This window comes from Pinus tabuliformis, chromosome 7 (genome assembly GCF_031772625.1).
Source record: "Pinus tabuliformis cultivar Carrire ecotype Pingquan chromosome 7, CPIR1, whole genome shotgun sequence".
Lineage (NCBI taxonomy): Eukaryota > Viridiplantae > Streptophyta > Pinopsida > Pinales > Pinaceae > Pinus > Pinus tabuliformis.
The window spans coordinates 1,807,503,227-1,807,531,059 of NC_142293.1; the positions used below are offsets into that span (position 1 = coordinate 1,807,503,227).

The 27,833-nt window shown below is 36.0% G+C and overlaps 1 protein-coding gene and 1 pseudogene across 1 annotated transcript; one reads left to right on the forward strand and one right to left on the reverse strand.

The window, feature by feature from the left end:
* Positions 1-1,624: 1,624 nt before the first annotated feature.
* Positions 1,625-5,362, forward strand: LOC149255597 (small ribosomal subunit protein eS8y-like). The gene is made up of 5 exons (XM_089460526.1): positions 1,625-1,798; positions 1,900-1,972; positions 2,319-2,658; positions 4,712-4,884; positions 4,980-5,362. Exons 1-5 carry the CDS (start codon positions 1,795-1,797, stop codon positions 5,059-5,061), a joined length of 672 nt encoding a protein of 223 aa, XP_089316652.1. The 5' UTR covers positions 1,625-1,794; the 3' UTR covers positions 5,062-5,362.
* A 7,965-nt stretch (positions 5,363-13,327) lies between these two features.
* LOC149255598 (polypyrimidine tract-binding protein homolog 3-like) lies at positions 13,328-15,005 on the reverse strand (annotated as a pseudogene).
* Positions 15,006-27,833: the final 12,828 nt, after the last annotated feature.

Here is a 27,833-nt window from a genome sequence, read left to right on the forward strand (position 1 = left end):
TTTGAATGACGATCTTAGAATCTCCAAAGATTGCGAGATGTTGAATATCCCTGGAGAGCGTTAATTCTAGACCCTGCAACAAAACTAGATACTTAGCTTGATTGTTTGTAGCAACACCTAATCCCCAGGCAAATTGAGACCTTTTTTCGTTGTCGAGGCGATAAAGAACCCCTCCCGCTCCAACCTCCTTGTGAATAGGTAAAATTATGACTCGGTAAGTGACCCGCCTTTTCCTAGTAGGTTTGAGTGGGTTAGATTGAGGCCATAAATATATTTCACAAAAAATGTGGGTTTGCAGGCAGTTGGGGTGGTTGGGAGTGCTTCACAACCATTGCCATTCTTTTGCACTGTGAAAGCCTGTTGTCTTCTCTGCGACCATGCAAAGATTTGAAGACGGAAAATTCATAAAAATTGTGGATCCTCATTTAGTGGATGGAGCATTGGAGGAGGATGAAGTGAGGAAATTTGTTATGGTGGCACTTTGGTGTGTACAAGAGGATCTTGCCATGAGACCGAAGGCAAGTGTTGTGAGCTGAATGTCAGAAGGCCACATGCAAATTCAAGAACCATCATTAGCTTCTCTGCGATCTACCCTTTCAAAGCACCGACACAACTAAAATGCGACGACTACTGGTGTGAATGGGATTGTAGAGGATAATCGATAGCCTTAGATGGTTGGACTGGGTCAATTCAGTTTTAGATCGGGTAGGAAGCTGACAGATCTAGGCATCGGTTCAACACGATAAGTTTGTTTCTACAGTGTTTCAATTACACATCATCACACTAAAATTTAGATGCGAGATGACTGAAAGTTCGCAACATTTTCATTTTTAAATCCTCCCAACATTTTATTATTATCAGAACTACCTTCTTTGCCAACATTCAATGCAAATGTAACATTCACAAGTCATTCAATGCATTAAATGCAACTTGAACTTTGACAAGTTAGTGTTGTGGTTTGTACTTCATTTGTTTGTGTAGTTTTCCAGATATTAAATTAACAATTATTGTTAAAGTTCGTAAAATTTGAAAACACAAAAATAAATATCATTGAAAATTTGAAAATAGAGTTTGTTCAATTCTTTTTCAAATAACCTTTATACAATAATATTAGAAATAAGAGTTATTATCTTTAGTGATTTAGTTGTTTAAAATCTTCTCAAATCTTCTATTCCTTTGGTGTATAATTGTGCCTTTAGGGGCAATTGCTAGTTAATTATTTTTTAAACAAAAATGTTTGATGGGGAACCAACAAACTACCAAGATATATTTAACAACACACAAGCTAACAATTTGTTAGTTGTCAACTTGTGCTTAGCTTGAATGGTAGGGACAATGGTTTGCCGTCCCATCTACCTAGGTTCATGTTCATGTTCCTAGAGACATGATCCGTCATAGTAAAACTGAAATGAGAAGTGTCCCATTAAAATTTAGGATCCTGACTCCAGTGCCCATGTTCTTTAAACATCTCAATCCTAAACTAAACCATAAATTTCTAATATATATAACTAAAATAAGAGTGGTTGAGGATCTCGACTCCATTTGGTGTTAATAGGGTTTTCTCTAGCGCATGAAGTAATAAAATACCGATAATATGTGGAAACGAGCAAAACAGGTCAAAGGTATATTCTTTGACCTGGCTGGCATACGCAAACCCTAGTCTTGGTATACTGGGTTTCATCTCACTTCCATCGCCGTTTATGTTCTTTCGTTCCTCCTCTTCCCTCTCGGTTTTAGGTATAGGGTTGCGGCGGTGCGGTCCGATCTGCAGAGTTTCTGGTCGATTCTGAAACCATGGGTAAGAGGCATGCTGCCATGGATTCTCTTATTCTGGTACCCTACTGCTGTTATTCTGTCATCTGTAACAACAATATTAACCCCGTAAATGCACCAATACAGGTATCTCACGGGATTCACTTCACAAGAAACGTGCGACTGGAGGGAAGAAGAAGGTGTGGAGGAAGAAGCGAAAGTAAGGGGTTTCAACCTTTAGCACCAATTTCTGTCATTTCTGCTTTATGTTTCTTTTGGGTGGGCTGTTCTACAATGCGAGGTTTCGTTAAGTACCGATTTGTAAATTTGGGTTTCAAGTGTTTCAAAGTTTTTGTGGATTGCCATGAAATTTATATATTTTCATTTCGCTGTTTAGAGGGTAACGAATTTTTTTTTATTGTAAACAATAGATTTTTTTTCTTGATTTATAGATTTGGAGTATCATGTGTCCCGAAACTAAATGAATTTGGTTTTGATGTCAAAGAAAGTTTGGTTTTGTCGGGTTTTATATTTCTAATGTGTTTAGCTTTTTGCAATACGTGCAGGTATGAGTTGGGCAGACAGCCTTCGATGACGAAACTGTCGAGTAACAAGACCGTGAGAAGGGTGCGTGTGAGAGGAGGTAATGTAAAGTGGAGGGCTTTGAGACTCGATACTGGTAACTTTTCTTGGGGTTCTGAGGCTGTGACTCGCAAGACTCGTATATTAGATGTGGTTTACAATGCATCTAATAATGAGCTTGTCAGAACCCAGACTTTGGTAAAGAGTGCCATCATTCAGGTTGATGCTGCTCCTTTCCGTCAGTGGTATGAACTGCACTACGGTCAGGATATTGGCAGGAAGAAGAAGGCTGCTGCTGCTGCGGCCAAGAAAGATACTACCGAGGTAGGTTGAGGGGAAATGTTTAGTAGATGATTATTTAACTATAGCTTATACCTCATAAACTAATTATGATAGAGCTTTTCAAGGTTTTACATAAATTCTGTGATTTAGTTTCGCTAACTTGTATATACGGTATACGTTCATGACTGAGTCATGTCTTTCGTATTTAGCTTTTATGAACCTAAAGATTCATAAATGCTTGACGCGGTATCCTTGTTTTTCTTATGTTGTTTTAATTCCGAACGTTTAATATGGTAATAGTTTCATTCACAGCAGAAATAATTTTATATTATTTGTTGCATCTCAGAGCCACAATGCGCATAGCAGTAGGCTATCCATTATCTCTGGCTTTGGAAAAAGATGCTCGACCTTGGATAATGCACATTGAAGCCTGCCTTTGAAACTGAGAGACCTGTTTAATTATGTTGTGCTGGCACTACACCTAAGATTGAACTTTGTATTGTATATAGATAAATGCGGATAGCAGTAGACTATCCATTATCTCTGGCTTTGGAAAAAAATGCTCTAGCTTGGATAATGCAGATTGAAGCCTGCTTCTGAAACTGAGAGACCTGTTTAACTATGTTGTGCTGGCACTAGCACTGAGATTGAACTTTGTATTGTATATAGATAAATGCGGATAGCAGTAGACTATCCATTATCTCTGGCTTTGGAAATTTTTTATCTCTACCTTGGAGAATGCACCTTGAAACCTGCCTCTGAAACCGATATACCTGTTTAACTATGTAGTGTTGGCACTAGCACTGAGATTGAACTTTGTATTTTATATAGATCAACACTATAAACTATATTGCTGGTAAACCTTTTATGCTCAGTTATTGAAAACACTGATTGTTCATTTATTGATGATTCTGTAAACCTGTGCTTTCACCACCCTGTGCCAAATCATCCTGCGAATACTTGAACTGGGTGATTAGAACACTGTAGCTTACTGAAAGACTTCCAAATCACATAGTGCACATGACCTCACATGCCTCTCCTTGTTAATGCTACTGTTTCCTTCTCATCATCTGTCAAAACTTCAGAATTTTGAGGGCAGGACTCTGTCAAAGGCACCAGGTCTATTGATTCACTAGTCTTTTCAAGGTGTCGTCTGACTTACCCTAAGTTCAGATAAGCATGCTTACCCTTATCTGAATTTCAATGTCTACCACAACTTGCTTATGGGATGTGAGAACTTGAGACTTAATCAGATCCACTGGGTATCTGGATTTTAAGAGTAACAGGAGGGCTGTATATTTTGTTGGCTATAGCATCATTATCTCTGTTGAGTGCCCCGAGTACATGCCTGTTATCAATGGATGATAACTGCTCCAGTAAGCTGTTGCACCTCTCAATTGCTTTATTGACCTTCTTGAGATCACAGAAACTAAACATTCTGATGTACTTTTCATTAAGAAACCTGCATAGTTCTGCCCACCTTTTGTTTAGTAGCTCCATATAAAGTATGCATATTGCATTTCTATCTGTAATATAGCCACAGATGTGATATCGTGGCCATGTGATGACATATCCTCACAGAAACTAGGTTGTGAGGATTATAATTATAGAAGTGCTGGAGGTTTGGAACATGATTATATTGTTAAGATACTTTAAAATACATAATAAGATCCTTTTCCGGCAGAATCAACTTATGTGAGCCTTTGCGAAGGGATCATACTGTTTACCCAATTTCTTTTTATGTTTAATAGTGCTTTGAGCTTATATTTAAATGATGATTATTTCCTCAAAAAAGAGAATAGTTTGCAATGTTGATTTTTGCTTCTGGTGGTGCATCTGGATTTGCAACTTGCCCTTCTGGTTTTTATCTGTGAAATATACAAGAAAGAATCTAGTTGTCTTGAAAAGCCATATATAACTGTGCTCTGATGGAATCTCTACTATAAATATAGAACTGTTCGGCTATGAGACTGCATTTGTATTCTCTGTAGATGATCATTAACATATTCTGTCCAACAACTTAGTATTGTTTGTATGATTGATACTCATGAATTTTCCTTACTTGTGTGTTGTTGTGTTTAAACTTTATACACAGGAGGGAGAAGCTACAGCCGAGGAGGAGAAGAAAAAAAGCAAACATCTTTTGAGGAAGATCGAGAAGCGACAAGAAGGTCACAAACTTGACACACATCTGGAAGAGCAATTTGCTAGTGGTCGGCTTTTGGCTGCAATTGCTTCACGTCCAGGCCAGTGTGGACGTGCTGATGGGTATGTGTGTTTGCTTGCAAAGTACTAGATCATTGTGGTATGCATATTGATGACGAATTTAATATGTTTTCTTGTACTATTTTGATGTTTGGCAGGTATATTCTTGAGGGTCGTGAGCTTGAGTTTTACAATAAAAAGATTCAGAGAAAGAAGGGAAAGGGAGCTGGTGCTGCTTAAAAGCAAGCAAATTTTGGTTCTTGAGACACTTAGCAAGATTAATGAATAATCTTGCTATGTTCACAATGTTCAGTGTTGCCCCCAAGTAACATCAAAAGAGCTTTATAGTTAGGATTGAGGATAATTTTTTGCTGTCACAGGTCATGGTTCTATTTTCAACTGAGCAGAGTATAGTAATTACAAATTTGTTACATAGCTGGATTTTTAATTTATTTTTTAATGGAATGTCAGACTGAAGAACAATTTGAAGCGTCACGTAAGATTGCTAATCTGCTGAACAGCACTTTAGTTTTTACTGTCAGATTTGATGGTTTGAAGTGTCATGCAAGATTGCTAATCTGCTGAATGGTCCTTTAGTTTTTATTTCCACATCTTGTGCTTGCCATTGCTAATTTTCATTTTTGACTAATACATTCAGTGCTTTCTTATTGTTACGCTTGAGACCCAAGCATCTTTGTTTGATGGGTAAGGATGGATTTACTTTGAAATAATCTCCAAACTCATTTAAAACAAAGAGTTGTTTGGGCATAGGTCCAAGAAGACCCACTCTGAGCATGGCTGAGAGATCTCTAAGATAACGAGTGTCCAGAGTCTATCCACCTGTTGGTGGTTGAAACTTTTCTTATAATCTGGCACAAATCAGCAAGGGGTTGTGAAATTTTTGAATTCTGACTTTGAACGCAGTTCTGAAATTTCACCTTATACTGGAGGTTTCCCAGAAATAAACCCTCTGAATATTCAGCCTTAGGGATGATCTAAAATATAAATAGCAGCAACAAACAATGGAAAATATTTCAATTCAATCAGAAATTCAAGAGTTAGGATACCAAACATGCCAAAAGTTTCGTCCCGTAGGGCACACCTTGCAAACACAAAATCATCTGTAATCACTGCATAATTCAGATTTGCAGTGGTAAATCTGCCTTATTATTTTTGTAATGGTCTAAGGTAATTCTTCCCTAGAATTTCCTGTTGCAATTTTGTTCCATTCTTACTAATACAATGACTTAATTTAATAAAACAGTCAAATTTTATTCAGATGATCCAATATATAGTGTGTCCATCCAACAGTTCAATCCCTTTGCTAACAGCAGTATAAAACCTTGGCAAAAACAATATATTATTCAACAATATATTAAACTGAGCAATGCCAAATCAATTCCATACAGCACGTAGTTCAATCCAGAACAAACCTCAACTTCAGATGTGATAATTCAAACTCCTGGTCAACAGGACCGGAGGCCCTAACCAGATACCACAATGAAGAACTTCACTTAAGATTTGTTTTAGACCAACTTGGTCATAAAGCTACTTACCATGCTAGATGCCACAACCCTTGGCTCTCTTTTGTTTACCAAGCACAGGCTTTCAATCCTTTTCAACCCACCATAAGGGTTTTACAGCTGATTCAGCTCTGTTTTAGGTCACAGTGAGGACTCCCATTCATTTCTTCCAGCCTCAAAATCCTGTTTTCCATCCACAGCCAATGTTTATGGCCTTTGTCCTTACCACTGTTCACAATCAGGGATTAATATCTGGCCTCGACCCTCTTAAAACATCAAGGTGATACGTTCCTCCAACTTGTAGATTCCTTGCTATAGATTGCCCATGCCAAGGTCTGTAATTTCCCAACTTTCACAAAAATGCAGCCTTCGGCTAGAGGATGCCTTGCGAGGGTGTCTCCATGCACAAACTTTGTTCCAAACTAGAATAAAATACCCACCGAGATCCTGTTCCAGACTCCAAGGTACAAACCGAACTGTCACAGAGCCCTTCCAAATTTTGCTGTCTTCATTGAATGATTTCCTGTAGCCAGAACAAAGATCAAACAAAGAAAAGACTTCGCTGCCTGAAATGGAGAGTTCCTGTGGCCAGAAGAAGACAAACAAGGAATTTTTCTGTCTTTCAAAGGTCAACCTGTTACAAAACAAGAATCCAGATCAACAAGAATTTCGCTGCTACCCCAGATGGTTTTCCTGTGCCAGAACAGAATGAAGAAAGATAGAAAGTGTCAAATAGGGTGGAATCGTTCACCATTGACAAGAGAAAAGGGGTCTTAAACCCTCAAAGATAATGCTCAAGAAACAAATTAAATGTTCCACACTGATGCTTCCCAAGATGAATTCAACCCTCTTGTATTTATAGATTTTGCAGAGGGGTCTCTTCTTAATTGATTGAGTAAATTTCAATGTTGATAATATGGTGATATTTTCGGCAAAACGATATATCTCCTAGTAAATATATTTTGAAAATATCGGCTAAATATTGCCATATTTTGAAAATATTGGCTATGTTTAAAAATCTGGAAAAATTGATATTTTATGTTTGCTGATAAGATGTTTTCAAGACCCTCGCCAATATTTTGCCGATACCAATATTTCGACACTGGTAAATTTTACTCCAAACCCCAATTTTGGGTTTCCTTGCCCAACTACCCCAAAATTCGCCTATACATTGGGTATTTTGGCAGTTTTCCCTTTATTGTGGACTGTAGCCTACAGGGATCGATAGTCTATTTTGCCCTCCATTCATTCTCAATTTGCAGAGGACATTACAAACTTCTATATTAATGTTAAATCCCTCACTTATGTGAAATCACCATGACAAACTATTGCTGGAAATAACGAAAAATGCTAAAAATCAAATTTGCAATTGATACAATTTAGGACAACTGCAACATTTGTGTATATATATATATATATAAGATGAAGTACATGTACATAATCCATAGCTCTCCAAAACCCTAATGAAGGGGGAAACTATGAAACACCCTAGGTCCACAGAAGGTCCTCAGCAAATCTAGTATCACACTAGCAAGATATTTTTCTTGGCTCCAATCAAGGTGTATACTCTCTCCTCTTCAACAAGTACCACTGAGGGTCTAATCAGCAGACCCTAATCTCTGTCTCCAGAGTACTCCAAGAAACCATGGCATCTCCAACACCATAGAGATAGTGTACAAAGAAGGAAACCCAAGAGATAAAAAACAGGACTCTGAATATACGAGAGGTAAATCCAATGGATGGATGCCTTGATCAGAAAAATTACAGAGAAAAGCTCCTTCCTTGGGCTTATTTACAAAAGCACAGGGGTGGTGCCAAAAATTATCCACCCCTTTTCCTGAAGCTTTCAGCTGCTTGCTTTATGGTCTTTGACGACTAAATGCATACCTGGAATTTTGAAACTGAATTCTAAAATAGTACAAGACAGGGTTGTTTTGGAGCTTGACACCTCAAGCTACATGTTGTTCCCAAATAAAGTCTTTCTGTTTTGTTATTAACTCCTTACTGATAGCTAAGTTACCAGGTGTCCATCTGTTGTCTTTTAGCATTTTTATCTAGTTTATTTTACTTCATAATGTGAAAAAAAATCACCATCACATTTTCACCATCTTCGATGACATAAATATTAAATATAGCTGAAAAAGTGCTAGAAGGATGACATGCATTGACTTTGAGATAATCGAAGAGCAGGCATTTAAATGACTAACAAATCAGATTTAGCCATATTGTGTTGGGTCAGAATAGGAAAATTTAGAAAAGAGTGGGACTCTAACAAAATGAGCACATGAAGACATGTTGGCTCTTCTTGCCAATGTTGGAAGGGGAAGCTGATATGCCTCTGCTTTTTCCCAGTAATGTACACTTTTATATTGTATCATTTTGTGAACATGAATGAAATATCAGATCCATTTCTCTCAAAAAGAATATTGTTTCTTGAGTTCTCCAAAACTTCCTTTTAGCTCCATTCCATTTCTTTCAACAATAATGTGTGTAATATTTGAATTTTTTTTTGGAAGGAAACCAGTTCCCTTTCATTCTGTTTCTTTTACAATAACCACAATGGTAGGAAGGCGTGCTGAATGATGTCAATGACTAACTTGCACAATGCCTCTTTTTCATCTGTTTTAGATTTTAGCCAATTCCCTCGAGGACAAAATCATATCCCAATTTATAGCATACCTAGCTATGTGAGAATTTGTTAAATGACAAGATTTATTCCATTTCAATTGCTGTACCTTGTTGTTTGCACTACTACAACCAGTATACAATTGCAGATTTTAGGGATATCTTCTTTGATCTCTTTCTCGGCCAGTCTTCATTCGTGCAAATCTTTTCCATTTGCAAAAAGCTGGGACCATTAGAGGTCCACTTGATTGGATAAATTTCCTTGCTGTGCCCTTTGAGATCACGTGAATTCATAAAAGCAAAAATTGTCCCTGTAGAATCTCATTTAATAGCATTGACTTCATTCTGATGCCCTAAAAGGTAATTTACAAACATACATCTTGTCCATAGTGTATGTGTTAAAGGAGACATTGTTGCACCAGTGAACCTCGAGAGTGGGTGCAGAATGAAACTCAAATCGTTGTTCCAATTCCCCTATATTGGCATCCAAAGCAGTCCTTTAGGGTTGTTGATGGAATTGATCTGTCAGCCCCCTTGTTCCAAGCAAGAAATCACGTCTGTTTTGGTTGTGCCAACCTCTTTAAAAGTCACTGCTTCTTTAAAACTTGGAATAAGTGTCTTCTCGAGCATTTCAACAATTTCATGAGCCACAGCTTTTTCATTTTCAAGAATAATATTTGTGATGTTTGCTTTGTACAAAATTATCGAACCATAATCCACTAAACCCTTAGCCAGATTTTTAGCAATTCCACCAATGCTACCAACTGGGTGATTTATCCCTCCAAAACATCTATTATGTAAGGACCATCCTCCAATTTATCATTGGTGTCCACAAGGCATTCATTGTGCTCACAATGAAATACTCTGCATCAATGAAACACAGTAAATTTTGATCTTTTATATACTTCCGGGCTGTCTCCTTCTGACATTCATGGTAAACTTGGGAGATCCATTCCTTTTTATGTGGGAAATGACCAGTGAGTTTGATGAGTAAATCCTCAAATTTTCTGTTAACACAGACAGAAAGACCACAGGGCAAATGGTAATGAGCAGTTGTTGGACCATGAATGGTGTCATTGAATCTGTAATACTTTTCAGTGATGCAACTCTACTTGCGATGGAGGTACCAGGAAGAGAGTCACATATCTGCCTGCCAATAAATTGCAGCCCAAAGACCCTTTATTGTTAATGCTTGTTTATCGCCAAAGAATGATGAAGGAAAGACAGACTCCATGCCAGATTCAGAGGCAATCTGTGATGTTTGCATGGCACCAATACCCTTCCCAGCTGCAGATTTATGAACTGGTTCAATCTCACGATGAAAAGCTTTGGTTTTGAGATATGCTTCTATTTGTAATTGACATCTGGGGTAGTGCTGGTTAATGGAGTTAGTTCGGTTGACTCGTGGCTTTATGCTGGCTGTGGTCTGGATGCTTGGCTCAATTCCAAAAGTATCCCACAGTGGCTATGCATCTTTGTATTTGTCATGCCTGTGCTTTCTGGGGGGTCTCCCCTGGTGCTTTTGAAAAATGTCAGGGAGGAGGGCCGGACTCAACTATTGTTGTAGATCTAACCCAAAGATATTATGATAATAGAAATAACCCAAGAATAACAAGATAGAAATAGATAGAAATGATTCTTTATTGATCAAACCCTTAAGGTAGGACAACACCATACATTCACTCCTTAAGAAAGGAGAACACTCCACAAGCCATATGCCTGTTCATACAATAATCTTTCACTATCTCCCATGTGGAGTCTCTAGTCTCTATATAGGCCTCATACATACAATACCATGGGTCATTACCATGGTTCCCTCATACCATCAACTAATACCATGGGCCCATTACATTATTATTAACTACTTGTGGTCCCTTACATGACATGGGTTAACCACTACTATCAACTAATACCATGGGCCCATTACATTATTATTAACTACTTGTGGCCCCTTACATGACATGGGTTAACCACCTTATTTATTACTATGGCTCATCCCATTATTACATTATTACCTTGGGTACCTCCCTTGGCACCCCATATTATCCCCCCTAGGTATATAACATTCCACCCCCCTAAGCATGTTTCATCCTCGAAACATGGGAAGAACACAAATAATAAGATCTACTCAAAAGAGTAGTCCACTGGTACCATGCACGTGCATCTAGCCATCCAAGAGAAAGATGAACCCTCGATCTCGCTGGTGCCTTGCTCGCTTGAGATGGAAGTTGACTGTGGTAGCTCTGTTGTGTGGATGTGTAGTAGGTGGATCTTTGCTCCTCTCGATCTGTCATGCGGGGGTTGTTGTCCATGTGGCTAATCGGTTGCCATCTTGATGGTTGTCTTGCGGGGTGATGTGAGTGATGATATGTTGAAGTTTTAACCTACGATGGCTTTTTCTTTACTTCACCCTGCTGTGGTGCCTGTTGTGGTGTCTTTTTTTTCAATATGATTTCAACCACTGAGCCCTCTTCTGATGTATCATCATCTGTAACCTTTTTTTCTTCAGCCTCTGTTTGTGTTTGATTGTTGATCATCAAAGGCTCATCATCTGATATGTCAGTCCCTGGAACATCTTCCGCTTCAGCCTCCATGTGCTCTACCTGCTTATTGATGGAAATATCCTGTAATGTAATTTTCTTCTTTTTATACCAGAGCTTCAGGAATTTCTTCTGCACATTAATATTGATAGTACCCACGGATTCCATCCAAGGATATCCCAAAACAACATCCATATTATCCATCTCTGAAGCATAAAAATCACCATGCAACACATATTTATCCATAGAAATCTTCAAATCCTTGTACACTTGAACATCCTCATTATCAACTTGTGCAGTTTCAATGTGTTTTGCTGGAACTTGCAATCTTTTTGCCAAATTAACACTTATAAGATTTTGCTTGCAACTAGGATTTATAGTCACAACGATTTTCTCCTTCTGAATCAATCCATGAACCTGCAATAAGAAAGCATCAGTAAAAAATAACCCTTTAGGTTCCATGGTTTCCTTCTTTTCTGTAAAAATAAGCTCTTTGTTAGGCAAAGTGTGTCTGTGTGAGCTTATCAACAAGAATAGTTTTTTGGCCAAAGAGGTCCATAATAGCTTTTGTAAACATGTCCCAAGTCCAAAACTTTCTATTGGAACATTGATGCTCTTGCCACCATTGTCGTCTTTCATAGTCCAAGTACATGCTTCCCACCATAAGCTGAGTGTCATTATCATAAATGCGATTCCGATTGAAACACTGCTCCATTTGCGCTATTCATCTAGCTGGATGAGAGCCATCAAATTTATACAAGTCCCTCAAACTCCGATCTAGGCCCGTCATCACAAAAAATATTGGCGAAAAATTGAATTGGTCACAATTCCGTCAATATTGCTCAGAATCCCTATTATAACATGTTTTTAGAAATGAAACAATCACTCTGCATCTACCCATGTGATAGAAATCCTGATCCAGGCAGTAGAATTCCAGATCTGCGCTGCAACTCTCCCGCCATCACCAAAATTTCTGCAAAAAGAGCTGATTTTAAATCAGCGATATCTCTCTCATTCGGACTCCGATTCGATTGTTTTTTTTTTGAAATTGGGTAATTTTTCTCAAACAATTCAGATCTACAATTAGATTTTGTAGATCTTTCACCAAGACGTCTAGATCTGCGCCGCAAACTCGCTGCCCTGAAAATTGTTTGCAATCACACTGATTTTTAAATTAGCGATATTTTCTTCATCCGGACTCCGATTCAACCGATTTTTTTTTTTTTTTTGAAATCGGCTATTTTTTCGCAAAGAATACAGATCTACAATTAGATTTTGCAGATCTTGTACCAAAACGTACAGATCTGATCTGCAAATTCACCACCCAAAAATCCTTGCGAAAAATATAAAAAAATTTCTCCACTTTTGTGCCCAAGAAAGTGCTCCGATACCAATTGTTGTAGATCTAACCCAAAGATATTATGATAATAGAAATAACCCAAGAATAACAAGATAGAAATGATTTTTTATTGATCAAACCCTTAAGGTAGGGCAACACCATACATTCATTCCTTAAGGAAGGAGAACACTCCACAAGCCATATCTCTGTTCATACAATAATCCTTCACTATTTCCCATGTGGAGTCTCTAGCTTCTATATAGGCCTCATACATACAATACCATGGGTCATTACCATGGTTCACTCATACCATCAACTAATACCATGGGCCCATTACATTATTATTAACTACTTGTGGTCCCTTACATGATATGGGTTAACCACTTTATTTATTACTATGGCCCATTCCATTATTACATTATTACCTTGGGTACCTCCCTTGGTACCCCATATTATCCCCTCTAGGTATATAACAACTATAAATAGTCACGCCAACTTTTTAAAACTAGTAGAATACAATTTTGGACCCCCCCTCTATTAATTGTCGAGCAGGTTGGGGATGTGGGTGGTTGCGAAATCTACCATTACCTTTGATTTGTCCATCATTTTCCATGATGATACCAGTTCAAATGCTCTGGCTTCAACAACACTGCACTGCCAACTTCATTGTCTGAAATTCTTGATCTTCTTCTTTAATAACTGTTCAATCTGAATGCATGACTGAGCTGTTGCTGTACTTCAACTCATCAAAGTATTCTTTACTCAAATCAAGGTTTGGATTCATTGATCTGTCTCCTCGCTCCCATTATTCCAGATGCATTAGCAACAGGCGTCTTTATTTTGTCCCATTGAATGAACACTGACCATTTGAGGCAATCACACTGGCCTAGCCTCTCCAAAAGACTGAGCTGGCAACCAATGTTTCTTTGCGGAAGGCAACTATGGGTTTCTGAAGCCCCCGTTTCTTTCATTATTATAGTTCACTTGTAACATTGTATGGTTAAAGAATTGAATGTCTAACTAGCAACATCAATCATAGACATTGTGCCCCTGCAGAGTTAACTTGAATGGCATACTATCTTAAACAACACTGAACAAAAGCTTGTAAACGGGACTTCCGAAAGTTGACGATCTTTTTGACGAAGCTACGAGGGGAAAACTTGTGATGGGATAGAGCAGGTGGTGAATGGTAGCTAAGAATGCGATTGGGCTATGAATAATGACCACCATTTCGCTGTGACTGTCCTGACTGCTCACTTATTGTTAACTCGTGATTAGACGAAAACTGGCTGTAGACATTATACTTGGCTGCACTGTTGAATAATGTAGTACACTTAGGACTGAAGGGATATCCTCCATTTGTATGAGAGCCTGAATTTTTTCAGGCAACATCACAAGTTTCTTAATCGTACAAAAAATGTTGCAGCAGCTGTAACAAGTCATTCTCAGATATTTCAGCTCCAACATTGTGAATGCGAAAAACTTTTGATGGTTCTGTTATATTTGCAAAAACGCTCTGGCCCCTTGAAGATCGCACAAGAATAAGTCATTGTCTTATCCATAAACAAAGGGAACAAATCTTGATTAAATCATAATGGTGTAAGATGTTTCGTCCAGCTTGTGTAAGAGTATTCTGTCTGGAGACATGGCATAAGAATGATGTTGCAGACCAATATCCTGCAGTGTAGAGCATCAATGTCTACCATCCCCTTCCATGCTTTATGCTTCTACGCTTATCAGTATGTTCTGCAGCTAAGCCTATGGAGATGTCTCAGTTGTGTTTGCCGCCTCTTGAAGATGTGCTACCAATTTGCAGCTTTGCCTGTTCATTGTCAAACATCTTGAGTAGTTACATTTTGGATGTCATCATCAGCCACCTGCTTCAATGATTCACCAGCTAAATTATGCTGTCTTCTTGAATGTACCAGTGAGTGAAGCGTTTCAGACTGATCTGGTGCAACATCCACACCTTCTTCCACTATTTATCTTACTGACATTACCTGTTGGAGCAGCAGCTTTTCTTGTCACAGCTTTTGTTCGTCTTGATAGACTAACTTGTGCTGAAACTGGAGGAGTGTTAATTACTAATGAGGATAATGACTGTTCCTTCCGCCTAGCAGGTGGAGAAATAAGTGGGGCAATCTCAGATGTTTTCATCTTTCTCCTTTTTCAAAGTAAATATTTTGGTGCTGACATATTGTAAGTTGTTCGGTATGAGCTTATCAAGAGTCACACGGCCAAGATATATATCACAAACAGGGCAACAGTATGCCTCTCCATCGAGAAGCTTCTGATAAATGTATGAAGACACTTGCATATGACGTCCAATTCTGATTTCTCTTTCATTGCAAGCGGTAGCTCCTGTTTGAGCTCTGATTGAGGCTTCTTCAAGATCTTCAATTCTTTTTTGCTAGCATTTTCAACTCTGCCCTTTACTTAACCTCGTCATAAAGTATTCTAGTGGAGTGCTCCTTAATGAGAGTGCTTTCTAATCTTTGCCCGAGTCTCTTTTCCTAGGAGTAGCATTCCTCATTTTGTGCTTTCATCCTTAATATTCCACAAGATCGTCAACAACACCCTTGTGAAGTAGGGTGTTCTTCAAGCAAGGCACTAGGCTTTGACCATCAAATACTTCATCAAAAACAAGTCTTGGAAACTGCCTAGGTGAGGTGCTCTTCAAATGAGGCCTTGGTTATGCTTGTAAGCCTGCCCAAAATGCATCTTCACCAAGATAGGTGCCTCCTTTAGATATTGATTACTCACTGTATGAACATGTCTAAGGATAGATGTCTAAATGCCTAAAGAGTGCCCCTTACTGCCAGTAATACTTGAAATCAGCCCTCAGTATAATGTGTAAATGATTATCATTGTGCCTCAATTGCTGCCAATAATTGATTGGAAAAAAAAACATGTCGAGGGACCGAGAGTGTGCCTTCCCTGCTCGTTTAGAAAAGTTACAACAATGCCCTGTATGCTGATTGCATACACCTCATGAATGTATTCTTATGCTGCAAGAAAACCTGCTGATATTCTGAATACCCTACAATTTCAGCGTCATATAATACTGGTATTTTCCCTTGTTGGTAGTTGGTCAAAACAAAGCTTTAATTTTAACGGTTTCTTTCTGTTGTGCTTTTTTGTTTGGCTTCTACCGAGGTGGCCTTTTTAGTGTGATTGTCAACGCAGCGGCCGCTGCAACAAATTAGTTGTACTCTACGATGTTGACACCGATGCTCACTGATTCCTATTTAAAACATATTTAAAAGTAAGGGGTGCTGTTACAAAAATTAGTATTGCTAAAGTCAATCAAGGGAATATGTATTAAAGTTAAGATAAACACCATCCCATTGCAGCCACCACCTTCAATGGATTTCGATTCGGTTATATATAAAAAAATAACTCGGCATTCTGAATAAGTAAAAGGGTGTCCTTTTTTATTTCAACCTTATTGCGAAGGTTGAAAACGAAACAACTAAAAAAAATACAATTTTATATATATTAAAAGTTGTAAAAGATACGTGAAAGCATCTCGTTATCTCTATATATAAAAGAGAAAAATAAGTGAAAAGGGTTTATTAAATTTTATTACTAACTGGATTAAAGATGAGATATATACTTTTATGGTGATTTTGGAGAATATTCCAACTTATAGTAAAGTTAATATATTTAAAAAATGGGGTCTCAACATTTAATAATATATAAACATTGTAATCAAAGTATCATTTGACATCAAATTTTGTCAAGATTCAATCACTGACTATAAAAAAAATTGATTTTAATTTGAAAATAAATGAAGGAAGATTCTAGTATTCTAATTGTAGATTATAGATTATTTACATTAAAGGGGTGTATTCAAAGGAAAGAGATTACTATTGCTATTAGTACAAGTATTGATAATAATTATATCAATATTAATTTGGCAAATCAACTATTAGTTTTAGAGCCAAATATAAGATAAAGAAAATATATTTTTGGCAAAAATGAGTGAAATTAATGATTTACAAGTGATAGTGGATTATTATGAGTACATATTGTAAATATGCCTAACGAAAAGGGTAACATAATTCTTGGTCGACCTTGGTTCAAGGAATTAGGTATGTTCATGTTAAACACAAAAACAAATTCTTGATTTTCTTTTTCAAAAATTTAGTTGCATTCCAAAACATGACAACACAATTACATTTGATATTGTTTTCATCAAAAGACCTTAAGGATAGTTTGAAATTAATGTTTCATGATAATTCAAAAATAATATCAAAGAAGCAAAAAAGAGCTTGAAGAAGTCATATTCAACAAAAACAAGGAAAATTCATAAGTTGACTCGGAAAATGAGGAACTCTTATGTTTTAGAAACCATAATCAAAGTTTACTCACTCAAATTAAGAATCTTAAAAATAAGAAATCATTGAAAAACAAATTAGAAGAACTTATAACGAAAGAAGTGTTGAAATCTTCAGTTCAAGGTGATGAAAGAAGAACAAATATTAACTCAATCAACATCACAATTCAAGAAGTTAACAAATTAGTTTAAGTAAAAACATATTCAAATGTTATAGTTCAGGGGATGAAAATTCCAAGTGAAGATTCTATAACCAATTCAACTACATTATCGCTTAAAATAAGAAAATTATCACACACATGTTAAAGGAAGATCAAACACGAATAATTTATATACATTGGAATCACAAGAATATACACCTTAATCAATCTACGAATCTATATTACTTAGAACATAAACAACAAACTTATGTTTTGAAGAACTATGAAGTTTGCACAATTTAGTTATGTAATAACAATTCATCACAAGTTTCCAATAACCGTAAGATTTTGCAAATGATTTATTTAGGATGGTCAAATCTTTTTTTTTTAGTGTTAAGTTTGTTTACTACTTAGAGGATCATATCATGTATCAGTTAAGATGTCAATTCAAAGAACTCTAAAAAATACGAAAAGATTAAAAGACAGAAACAAATGACACGTCGTGTCAAACAATAAACTTCGACAAAGCTTTTTGAAGAGAGAGACTATATATAAAATGATTAATTAACTAATAATAGTAGTGAAAGATGCATGTTTCTAAGAGCATGAACACTCATGAAAGTGTACTTGCTTAATATATGTGACTCTCAGTGGTAATCAAACCATTCTTATTCATACATTTTAATACATATTCTTGTATTTTCAATGGAAATTTTCACATTCCAAGTTTTATGGAGTAGTTAACTTTTGAGTATACGAACCTTGTTCGATACATTGGTATCAGAGCGTATATAAACTTTGTTCATTACATTAGTATCTATGATTTATGCTTTTTTCTTTTTATTTTTTCTCTTTTGTTCCGATAAACATATTGTCCGATTATCCATCGAATATTTAGGCTCTATCTATTCATATTCGGGCTCCTATGAGAGTTTTTTTCGCTACAGAGCATTCCTTCGAGTATACCAACTTTGTTTGTTACATAATTCTTAAGATGTTTGTAAATAAATGAAATATAACGAGTACTTGGTGGATAAGAAGAGACATTCAGATCTTGGAATCTTGGAAGAGGAAACCAAATGTCATTTTCAATGATTGGTATATCAATACACTTTAATAAAATATTATATCAAATTGAGTTACTCCTTAGTAACACGTTGGAGATTTGCTCACGAGTGGATTAGATTTATTTCAACAATTGCTTGCAAAATAATCTTGCATTTGAACTGCATATGTTCAGTCTAGTTTCTATACCTGTATTGAATCCCTGGTTTGACTTTACATGATCTCCTGAAGTATTTTTCCAATTTTGTTCACATGTACATTCATACACCATGTTCTATTTTGCCTAAGAAGTTTTTTTATTTTGTTTTCATTTTTTTTCAATGGTTTTGTCATCCCATAATTCTTTTTGGTGAAAGGGGAGATAGCTGACATATTGGAATATAGCAGTGGGAATTTTGTTCTTGGTCAAGACTTACCAATGAGTACAAGTTGTTTCCCTTCATGATCCATGGATCATCTCTGAAATCTTTTTTGCCTTTTCTTTGTTGGAGACAATTAAGTAGAAACACTTTTAAATCTTGATCCAAGCCTCAAGGATGTTTGGCTTTAACCAAGCCCCATTGAAATTATTCAAAATATTTAATAGGAGTCCTGAAAATATATAAGGTGCAGATCTTTATTTACTATATTTTTCCGAGTTCACCAATTGATTGAGGAGAAGCTTGTTTTCAACCTCCATCCTTTTTAGAAATTTAGGAGACAAATACATTTCATATTGGCTCGTCTTCTAGGTTGCTTCATCACAAAGATCCTAAAGGCAACGAAAGTTTGAACTCAAAGGATGTGAGGGGTGATATACATTAGAGCATATAGAATAGGGGTTTCAAGTGATTTTGCTCTTTGGAAAAACTGTTCAAAGATGTAAAAGTAGATGTTAGACATGCAATCAAAACTTAAATTTTGATTCATGTTTATCTAGATTTCTTACATCCTATAATCCTATAAGTGGATGTTAGACATGCAATCAAAACTTCAATTTGATCATCTCTATTTATTTCTTGCTTTCCATTTTTGTTGCTTCCATGTTAAGATTGTCTTTGGGTTTAAAAATCTTAAAATTCATATGACAAAGGCCCTTTCTTATGTTTGTTATGAATATTTTCAAGAATTGATACAATGATGCCCTTTTCGTATGTTATGAATATTTTTGACTGAAGTTTTTACTACATTCAATGATAAAGATTAATATATGAATTTATTTAGAGGTTAGGGTGGTCTTCATAATATTTAATAATTGATTTAGTACATGAGAAAATAAACTAGGTTTTAAACAATTTTTAAATTTCCACTGGGATGGCTAAAAAATTTGGTGTAAATATAAAGCATTATTGCATGGGCATACTATTGAAATATGATTGGTGTTATCATGCGGCTATTATATTAATCACAAAATAACGATGCATGTTAAAAATGGCGAAATGTGGGGTTGTTAAAATTGCATAAAAAAGTCTATTCTCTAAATTGCCCCACTTTCAAAAAAATCTGATAAAATTTGCCCCATTTCACCAATGTCACACCTACTTTCAAAGATATAAAGTTCCATTTGCTAAAGCTCCGAAAGGCGAACCTCAACAACGCAAGTGTAAAATAGATATGGTTGGGCATAAAGACGTCAGTCTTGTTGAGGGGGTTATATTATTGTTCTTATTTTATGCGGGGCACCCATTTGTTCATTAACGTTGTTTCCTCAAACCAAGAGAAATCTCATGATGCCTTTCTATACTTAAAGAAAGTGCCTTTGCAACATTTCCACTTCCAACCAAAGAATAAGTAACACCGAAATCAAGAATGTAAGGTCATCAACTGCTAGGTTAGCGAGGTTGAAGATTAGTGGCCATAAATGTTTGGGTACTGATCCCAATTTCCATATAACAAGAGTAGATGCTCTCTAGATTGTTTGGCCTTTCACATGAAGCTATATAATATGCATACACCAATCTATTGTAAGACCACCCTGTGTCATACACCTTTCACATAAAACACAAACACACACACACACACACATATGTATTTTATAACTGTATGTTTCCAACATTACCATAATATGGTTGTTTTGCTGTTTAGCTCTTTCACATAGAGCTATATAATATATGCATGCACCAACTTATTTTAAAGTCACCTTGTACCGTACACCTTCCCCAAAATAGCCTTTCACACAATGATACATAAATATGCGTACAATTTGGGAATCGTGCTACCTTGTGAGGACTTACTCTATTTAGGAATCATGTTACCTTGTGAGGACTCATTGTATTTGGGAATCTTGTTAGCTTGTGAGGACTCATTGTATTTGGGAATCATGTTAGCTTGTGAGGACTTATTGTGAGGTTAATTTGTGTCATGCATATTGAAGTGAAGTGGAGCCTGTACTATCCATATCGAAGTAGCTTAAAGTGCAACCTCAATATTTCTCAATATTTGGTCTTTCGACTATCCATTTATAGAGTTTTCTAATTCCAAGATTTTGTACCAAACATGATTTGAAGTTATTTTAATTTCATTTTTTTCACTAGAAGGAATCCAAGAATAAAGAATAAAGGACAATATGTTTGGAATGATAAAATGCATTATTTGAGTTCTTTTGCATGTTATTATGATAGCTATGATTTTATTAATAATGAATTTATTTTAATCTTATAGCATGTGACTATGTTACTAAGGGATTGATTTGATTGAGTAGTGATTCATTAAAGTTCAATTACCCTTCATAATAAAAGATATAATTAGTCACATGGAAAAGCGAATGAGATTTGATTGAGTAGTGATTTACTAAATTTCAATTACCTTTCACAATAAAAGATATAACTAGTCACATGGAAAAGTGGGAAAGCGAAAGAGTGATATCTCTCTCTCTCTCTCTCTCTCTATATATATATATATATATGAAAAAGAGTGATATATTTAGACACATGGAAAAGTGGTAGAGTGAAAGAGTGATATATTGGACACATGAAAAAGTGGGAGATGCCATGGCTGCATAAGCAGGTTGAGTATGTGAAAAGACAATGTCTATATTTGTTTTAGTGGATCGTTTTTCAAATGTTGATTTGGTAGTAAAATAAAATTAAATTGGAAGCATATTAAGAGTTTGTAAATTTGAGATCATGTATTTTGTCTTTTTTTGTAGTTTTCTATCATATATTTTGTCTTCTTTTATTTTCTTTTCTAAACAATTGGAACTTGAGTGTTGAAATATGGTTGTCATTGACGTCAACCCAAACAAAACTAGAAGAGGCACTCCCTTTGATGGAAAATATGACAAGGAAATTTAGGGCTTTTATTGTCAAGTTCACCTTTATTGGATTCTCCTTGTCATGTTTATTTTGACGGTATGTGGCATGTCATAAGGGTCCTCACCGTTTGGGAGATATATTTAATTATAAATGAATCCCCCTTATGGTTTCCCTCCAATCCTTACAAGTAGGTCTCATTTAATAAAGGTTGTCTTTTATTGTTTTGTTTTTTAGCTCCAACAATTTCAAATTTTGTTTTTCCCTCCATGTGAACTCGGCTTGCCCCTCCATAAGCGAATTTCAACCACTATAAATACAAGGAGCATTTTCTCTCCAAACACACAAGAAAAAAATTCGTTGATCTCTCTGAAATGAAGTTTGACCTTGTGGAGTATTGAATATTTAATGAGGTTATTTTGTAACGGTTTATGGGCTCTAATTGTCTTTAATTTGTACTTATGGAATTCGCTAGTTTGGAATACGTTAGGACTTGAAATTTGAAGCATACTCATCACAAAGCAACCCTCTTCTAGCTCACCACTAAGGTCTATATAAGTGGTATTTTCAAGTTGTTTAGGTCACCCCGACGACTTCTATTGACAATGAATTTCGAGCTACTTCTTATGACAGATCCGAGTGATTGATTGTTGTGGCCTAATTACACATGAATTTGGCCTAGTATAGCCCTGTGCAATTTGTAAATAAAGTCAACTTTGAAGGAGTTATGTTGGGGTTTTTCATTTTTCATGGGTTGCATTGGTAATTCAAGTAACAAACTTAAAGCCTCGTGTTTCCATTGACCTAAATGTCATGCTATACCTGTGTTTTTCTACCCCCTATTATGGCAATATTTTGAACAGTTTGTATGCCATGTTAATGCATACCTAGGGAAAGTTCAAAGTCAGATCATTGAGCAATTTTTAATGCATATTTGTTAGCCTTTCTTCACCTTTTGGTGACTCATATCTGATATGGTACGTGAGCAAGTATAAAAGGCTTCTGAAGGCATTTGATCCATCTTCTGAGGCAGATCTTGGGATCTGTGCACAAACCCAAGCTTAAAGAAAGTTTCAGTGCCTTTCTGACCATACTTACAACCCTATTTAAAGATCATATCAGTGGTTCTCCTTGAATACATTTGCGAACTTAAGAAAGTTATGTTTGCAGCCATTTCTGGATGATCTAAAGGCTATACATACACAAAGGGGTGGATCTGTCTTGCAACACATAATTTCGCTCTTTTCTTCAGGTTGTGGCTCATATTTGAGACCTTTGCACAAGGTTTGGAGTTGTTTTCTTAGACTCTCTGTGGCTCTATTTAATCAAAGTTCCTAGGGTTAACTTAATCAGTAGTTTGGGGTCAAATTTGGTCTTGTTCAGAGATAAATTTTATTTATTTCAAATTTCTGAGTTTATTTTGAAATCGTTGGCACATTATTCCTTTATTGGAGTAATTTTAGAGGTGGATTGAACTTGTTTCTTTTGAAGAATTTCACTGTTCAAGGCTTGACAACATTGTGAAAGGGCACCGTCATTTGACACTGTCTATATGATATCTGGTCAATATACCATAAGTGTATAAAAAGGGGAATTTGACTAAGGGTAAAGGTCATTTGAATATTCTTGTGTTTAATCCAAACTTGTTGCAGATATCTTCAACCTTGATTACAATTTGATCTTGAATATGAGAATAGAAGTTGTAGTTCTTATTTGCTTTAGGATCAACTCAAAGATAAGGAGTCAAGGTTTGATCATTTTATGAAAGGATATGCAAGTGTTGTGGTGGCCATACGAGTTGAGTAAGGGTTCCAGATCAACTATTGTTCATCAAGGCCAGATCTCTTGCAAAAGGTGATTTAGAATTTCACACAGTCAAAACACAGAATTGAAGGCATCGAAAGTTCAAGATTCATCAATTTCATTAATACATCTTTTCACAAAAGCTTGAAGAAGTCTGTTTTGTTTGACAGTAAGGGTTACATTGAACATCTTTGTAAGTGGTTCATTATCCCTAGTACGGGAGCCCATAGTTGTTTGTCTGTTTCATTATCATATTCACGGTGGTTGGGTGCAAGGTAGGAGAGTGAAGTATCCTTTAGGTTGTAGCTTGAAAACACTTCAGGGTGACAGGGTGGTGCTAGGGTAAGTTGGAGCTTGTAGGGTGTTGGAGCATCCTAACAGTTGTAACTGATAAAACTAGGGTGTTGGAGCATCCTTCCAGTTGGAGTTGGTAAATTGAACACTTTTATAGAGTACTAGGATTTGGGGCTTCCATTTTTAATTGGAGCTGAAACATATTTTGTACTCATAAAAATTATTAGAAACACGTTCGATGGTTTTTCTCCCATAAGGGTTTCCACCTAAAATTTCTTGTGCATTGCTCTTTTGATGTGTTGATATTTTACTTGTTAATTCTATGAAAAATTAATAAATTTACTAATTGATAAGAAACATTGATTCATCCCCCTCTCAGTGTTTCCAACAATTGCTATTAAAGCTAAGTTCCTTCACAAGCAGTGTAACTACTAGAAGGAAGACCAGAGTCCCAATATTTAATGAACAAAACTATGCGCTTTAGAGTGGAAGAATGAAAGCATATGTTCAAGCACATGGATATGATGTTTGGCGCTTTGTAATGACTGGATATATAAAACCATCTACTCCTCCAACATATGATGTAAGTAAGAAGATTTATGATAGTAATATTAAAGATACGAGTGATATCTTGAATGGTCTAACATAATCAATATATGTCAAAGTAATGCATTACAAATCAGCAAAAGACATTTGGGAAAAGCTCCGAAATATATATGAATGAGATAAGAAGGTCAAGGAGGTTAAGCTTCAAAACTTTCGAGCAAAATTTGAGTAGCTGAAAATGAATGAAGATGAAAATATTGCAGCATATTTTTTGTGGATTGATGTAGTAAATGCCATACAAGGATTAGGATAACTAATTGAAGAAAAGGTGATTGTCTAGAAAATACTAAGATCACTTTTGATGGGATATGATGCCAAGGTCTTTGTGCTAGAAGAAACATTGGACTTGGAAAAGGTCAGCATGGACGAGCTGCATGGAATACTTACAACTTACGAAATGAGAACATAACAGGAGAACCCATCCAAAAGAGAATCACCTTTTACTGTATTCAAGAAGACAGGGAAAAACAAACAAAAATTGAAGCCAAGTCCTAGTTACAACGGTAGCAAAATTTTAGATGATCGACACTACAACAAAATAGTCCATTTGCGCCAAATTTAGTGCCAGATTTTAGTGCGTTTTTTTTTTTTTTCAATTGGGATGAGCATCCTAGTGCTAAATCTAGAGTTATTATACATTTTTTAAAGTGTCCTTTTTTGTGCCATATTTTGCATCAATTTTTATGCCAAATTTTGCATCAAATTTTGTGCAAAGGTTTTCATCTAGGTTCACGACAAGTTTTACTTCTAGTTTTGTGCCATTTTTTGCATTCGTTTTTTGTCATCTTTTGCTTCCATTTTTGTGTCATTCTTTGCTTCCAATTTTGCATCATCATTTGCATTGAGTTTCACACTATTTTTTGCATATGATTTAGTGCCTTTTTTGCATCTAATTTTGTACCTATTTTTGCATCTGGTTTTGCGCTAGTTTTTGCGCCTATTTTTGCATCTGGTTTTGCATCCATTTTTGTGCCTATTTTTGCATCTTGTTTTGCACCATTTTTGCATCCACTTTTGCGTTTTATTTGTCTCCCTTTTTTTCATTCCATTTTGCACCATATTTGCATCATTTGTTGCATCTAATTTTACATTGTTTTTAACACCATTTCTTGCATCCATTTGAGTGTCCAAATTTGCATCTAGATTTACATACTATGCTGAGCCATGTGTTGTGCCCACCTTTGCATCCCACTTTGTGTCTAATGTTACATTCAATTTCGAGCCATTTTTTATGTCCACTTTTGTATTTGTTTTTGCACCTCATTTTGCATCCAACATTACATCTCAATTTGTGTCCAAATTCAAGCTATTTTTATGCCCATTTTTGCACCATTTTTTGTGTCTACTTCTGTATCCAATTTCACACCAATATATATATATTTTAACTTTTGCGTCTATTTTCGCATCTTTTTTGGCATCCAAATTTGCATCTCATTTTACGACTAGGTTTTATTCTGAATTTGCATCTAGTTATGCATCAATTTTGGCATCCAATATGGTATCCTTGGTTTACCCTTTTTAAACCCCCATTTTGCATCTTGTTTTGTGTCTTTTCTTACATCTTTTTTCTTCTTCTTCTTTTGCACCCAATTTTGCATCCCAATTTTACACCATTCTTTTCTAGATCCTCATTTAGCATCTAAATTTGCATCCTTTTTTTTTTTTAATTTTTTTTTAGCACCCAACTTGGCATCCCCTTTTGCATCCAATTTTACGTTTAGTTGTCTATCTTTTTTTGCATCTAGTTTGGTGTCCATTTTTGCATCCTTGTTTGTACCCAGTATGGTATCCTTTTGTATGCCCTATTTTGTTCCCTTCTTTGTATCTAGTGTTGTACCCCTTTTTACTTCTAGTTCAAAACCCTTTTTGTTTCATTGTCCGCATCTTGTTTTGATGCCTAATTTAAAACCTAATTCTACCCTCAGTTTTGCATCCATGGTTACATCCACATTTGGCTTCTTGTTTAAAATGTATTTTCCTTCCATTTATGAACTCCTTTATGAGTTCATTTTACTAATTTCAATTACATAGTGAAATGTATTACAATATCTAAATATCACTAAAGAAGATATCACAATTTAAATTGATAACTAGTGTTTGTAAACAAATTTAAGGGAAATTGACAACATCCATCCAAAAATAGCAATATCATCATATATAATAATTTTCCATCAAAAAATCATTGACAATATTCAATATACATATATGACTACCAGATCAACACCTATTGCAAATATCATTATTCCAAGGCAAATTCACAACATCCATCCAAAAATAGTAATATCGTCATGCACAATGATTCTCCATAAAAAAAAATTGACAATTTTCAACACATATATAAAGTAACAAGATAATACCAATGTTAAAGTCAACCATGGTGAACACAAGCGTGTGTAGGATAAACATTGATTTCATATATTATTGACATGATATACATTTATAGTACATTGGTGTGACCCTTGGATTCATATTCCAAGTGGTTTCTTGGACTCTGGTGGCTGTTCACATTCCACACCAACCCATAGAGGATTAGGTGTATAAAATTCCCCCCCTTAATCCGAAGGGGTATGTATGAGTCCAAGAAGAGAGATGTAATACAAAATGTGCAAAAATGCATGGTAGCACTAGGCTGAATGTGCTCTCTGAAATGTTGGTATAAAGGGGGTGGTTTAAGGACAACCACCAACACTGGGACATTTAGTGCAGTTCCCATAACTCTTCCAAATTTGGCATGAAGCTAAGGTCTTCTGCTAGAGGAAGTGCTCCTCATGTTTTGAAGAGGGAAACCTTCAACCTTAAAAGGGAGGTCTCACCCCGCATAAAAAGGGAGAACCTCAACTTGAAAAGGGAGATATCAACATGTGATGGTTTAAGGATGACCACCAAATCTAGAATTCTTAAAGGAATTCCTGGAACTCTTCCAAAACTGGTAAGAAGCTGAAGTCTTCTGCTAGAGGAAGTGTCCCCAATTCTTAGCATGGAGGCAGGTTGTGGCTCAGGATTGCTTGATATGGCTTTGAAGCTTGTATATCACCATCATTTCTCCCCTTGTCAGATACAAGGTGAGAAGATGGAAAAAACTAAACTACAAAACTTTTCAATACTTGAGAACAAATCGTGTTGTATGAGTGAAATATATTCTTGGCTGCTGAAGCCCATTGCCAAGAAGCGATCCATCCAAGATGAATCTTTGTTCTTGCAGGAGGCTTGTTTTTGAAGCATCTGTTTGAAGAATAAGTGCTTTTATGACAATGCTCACATGGATGAAGATTAAAACAAGATCTTTCATATGGCCAACTTGGTCGCAGTGTTGGCATTTAACATTTTGTTGTTGTTGCTATGGAAGAGGAGCAAAAACTAGAAAATTTGAAGGTGTATTATCATAAATGAATCCAACACTCTGAAACTCAATGGGCTTGGAGTAGTTTGGAATATGGAAGGACACTTCCTGATCATATCCAAGACCTGTTCTGTGCTTGTTGTGGACAAGCTCTTCCCAAGGTCTGAT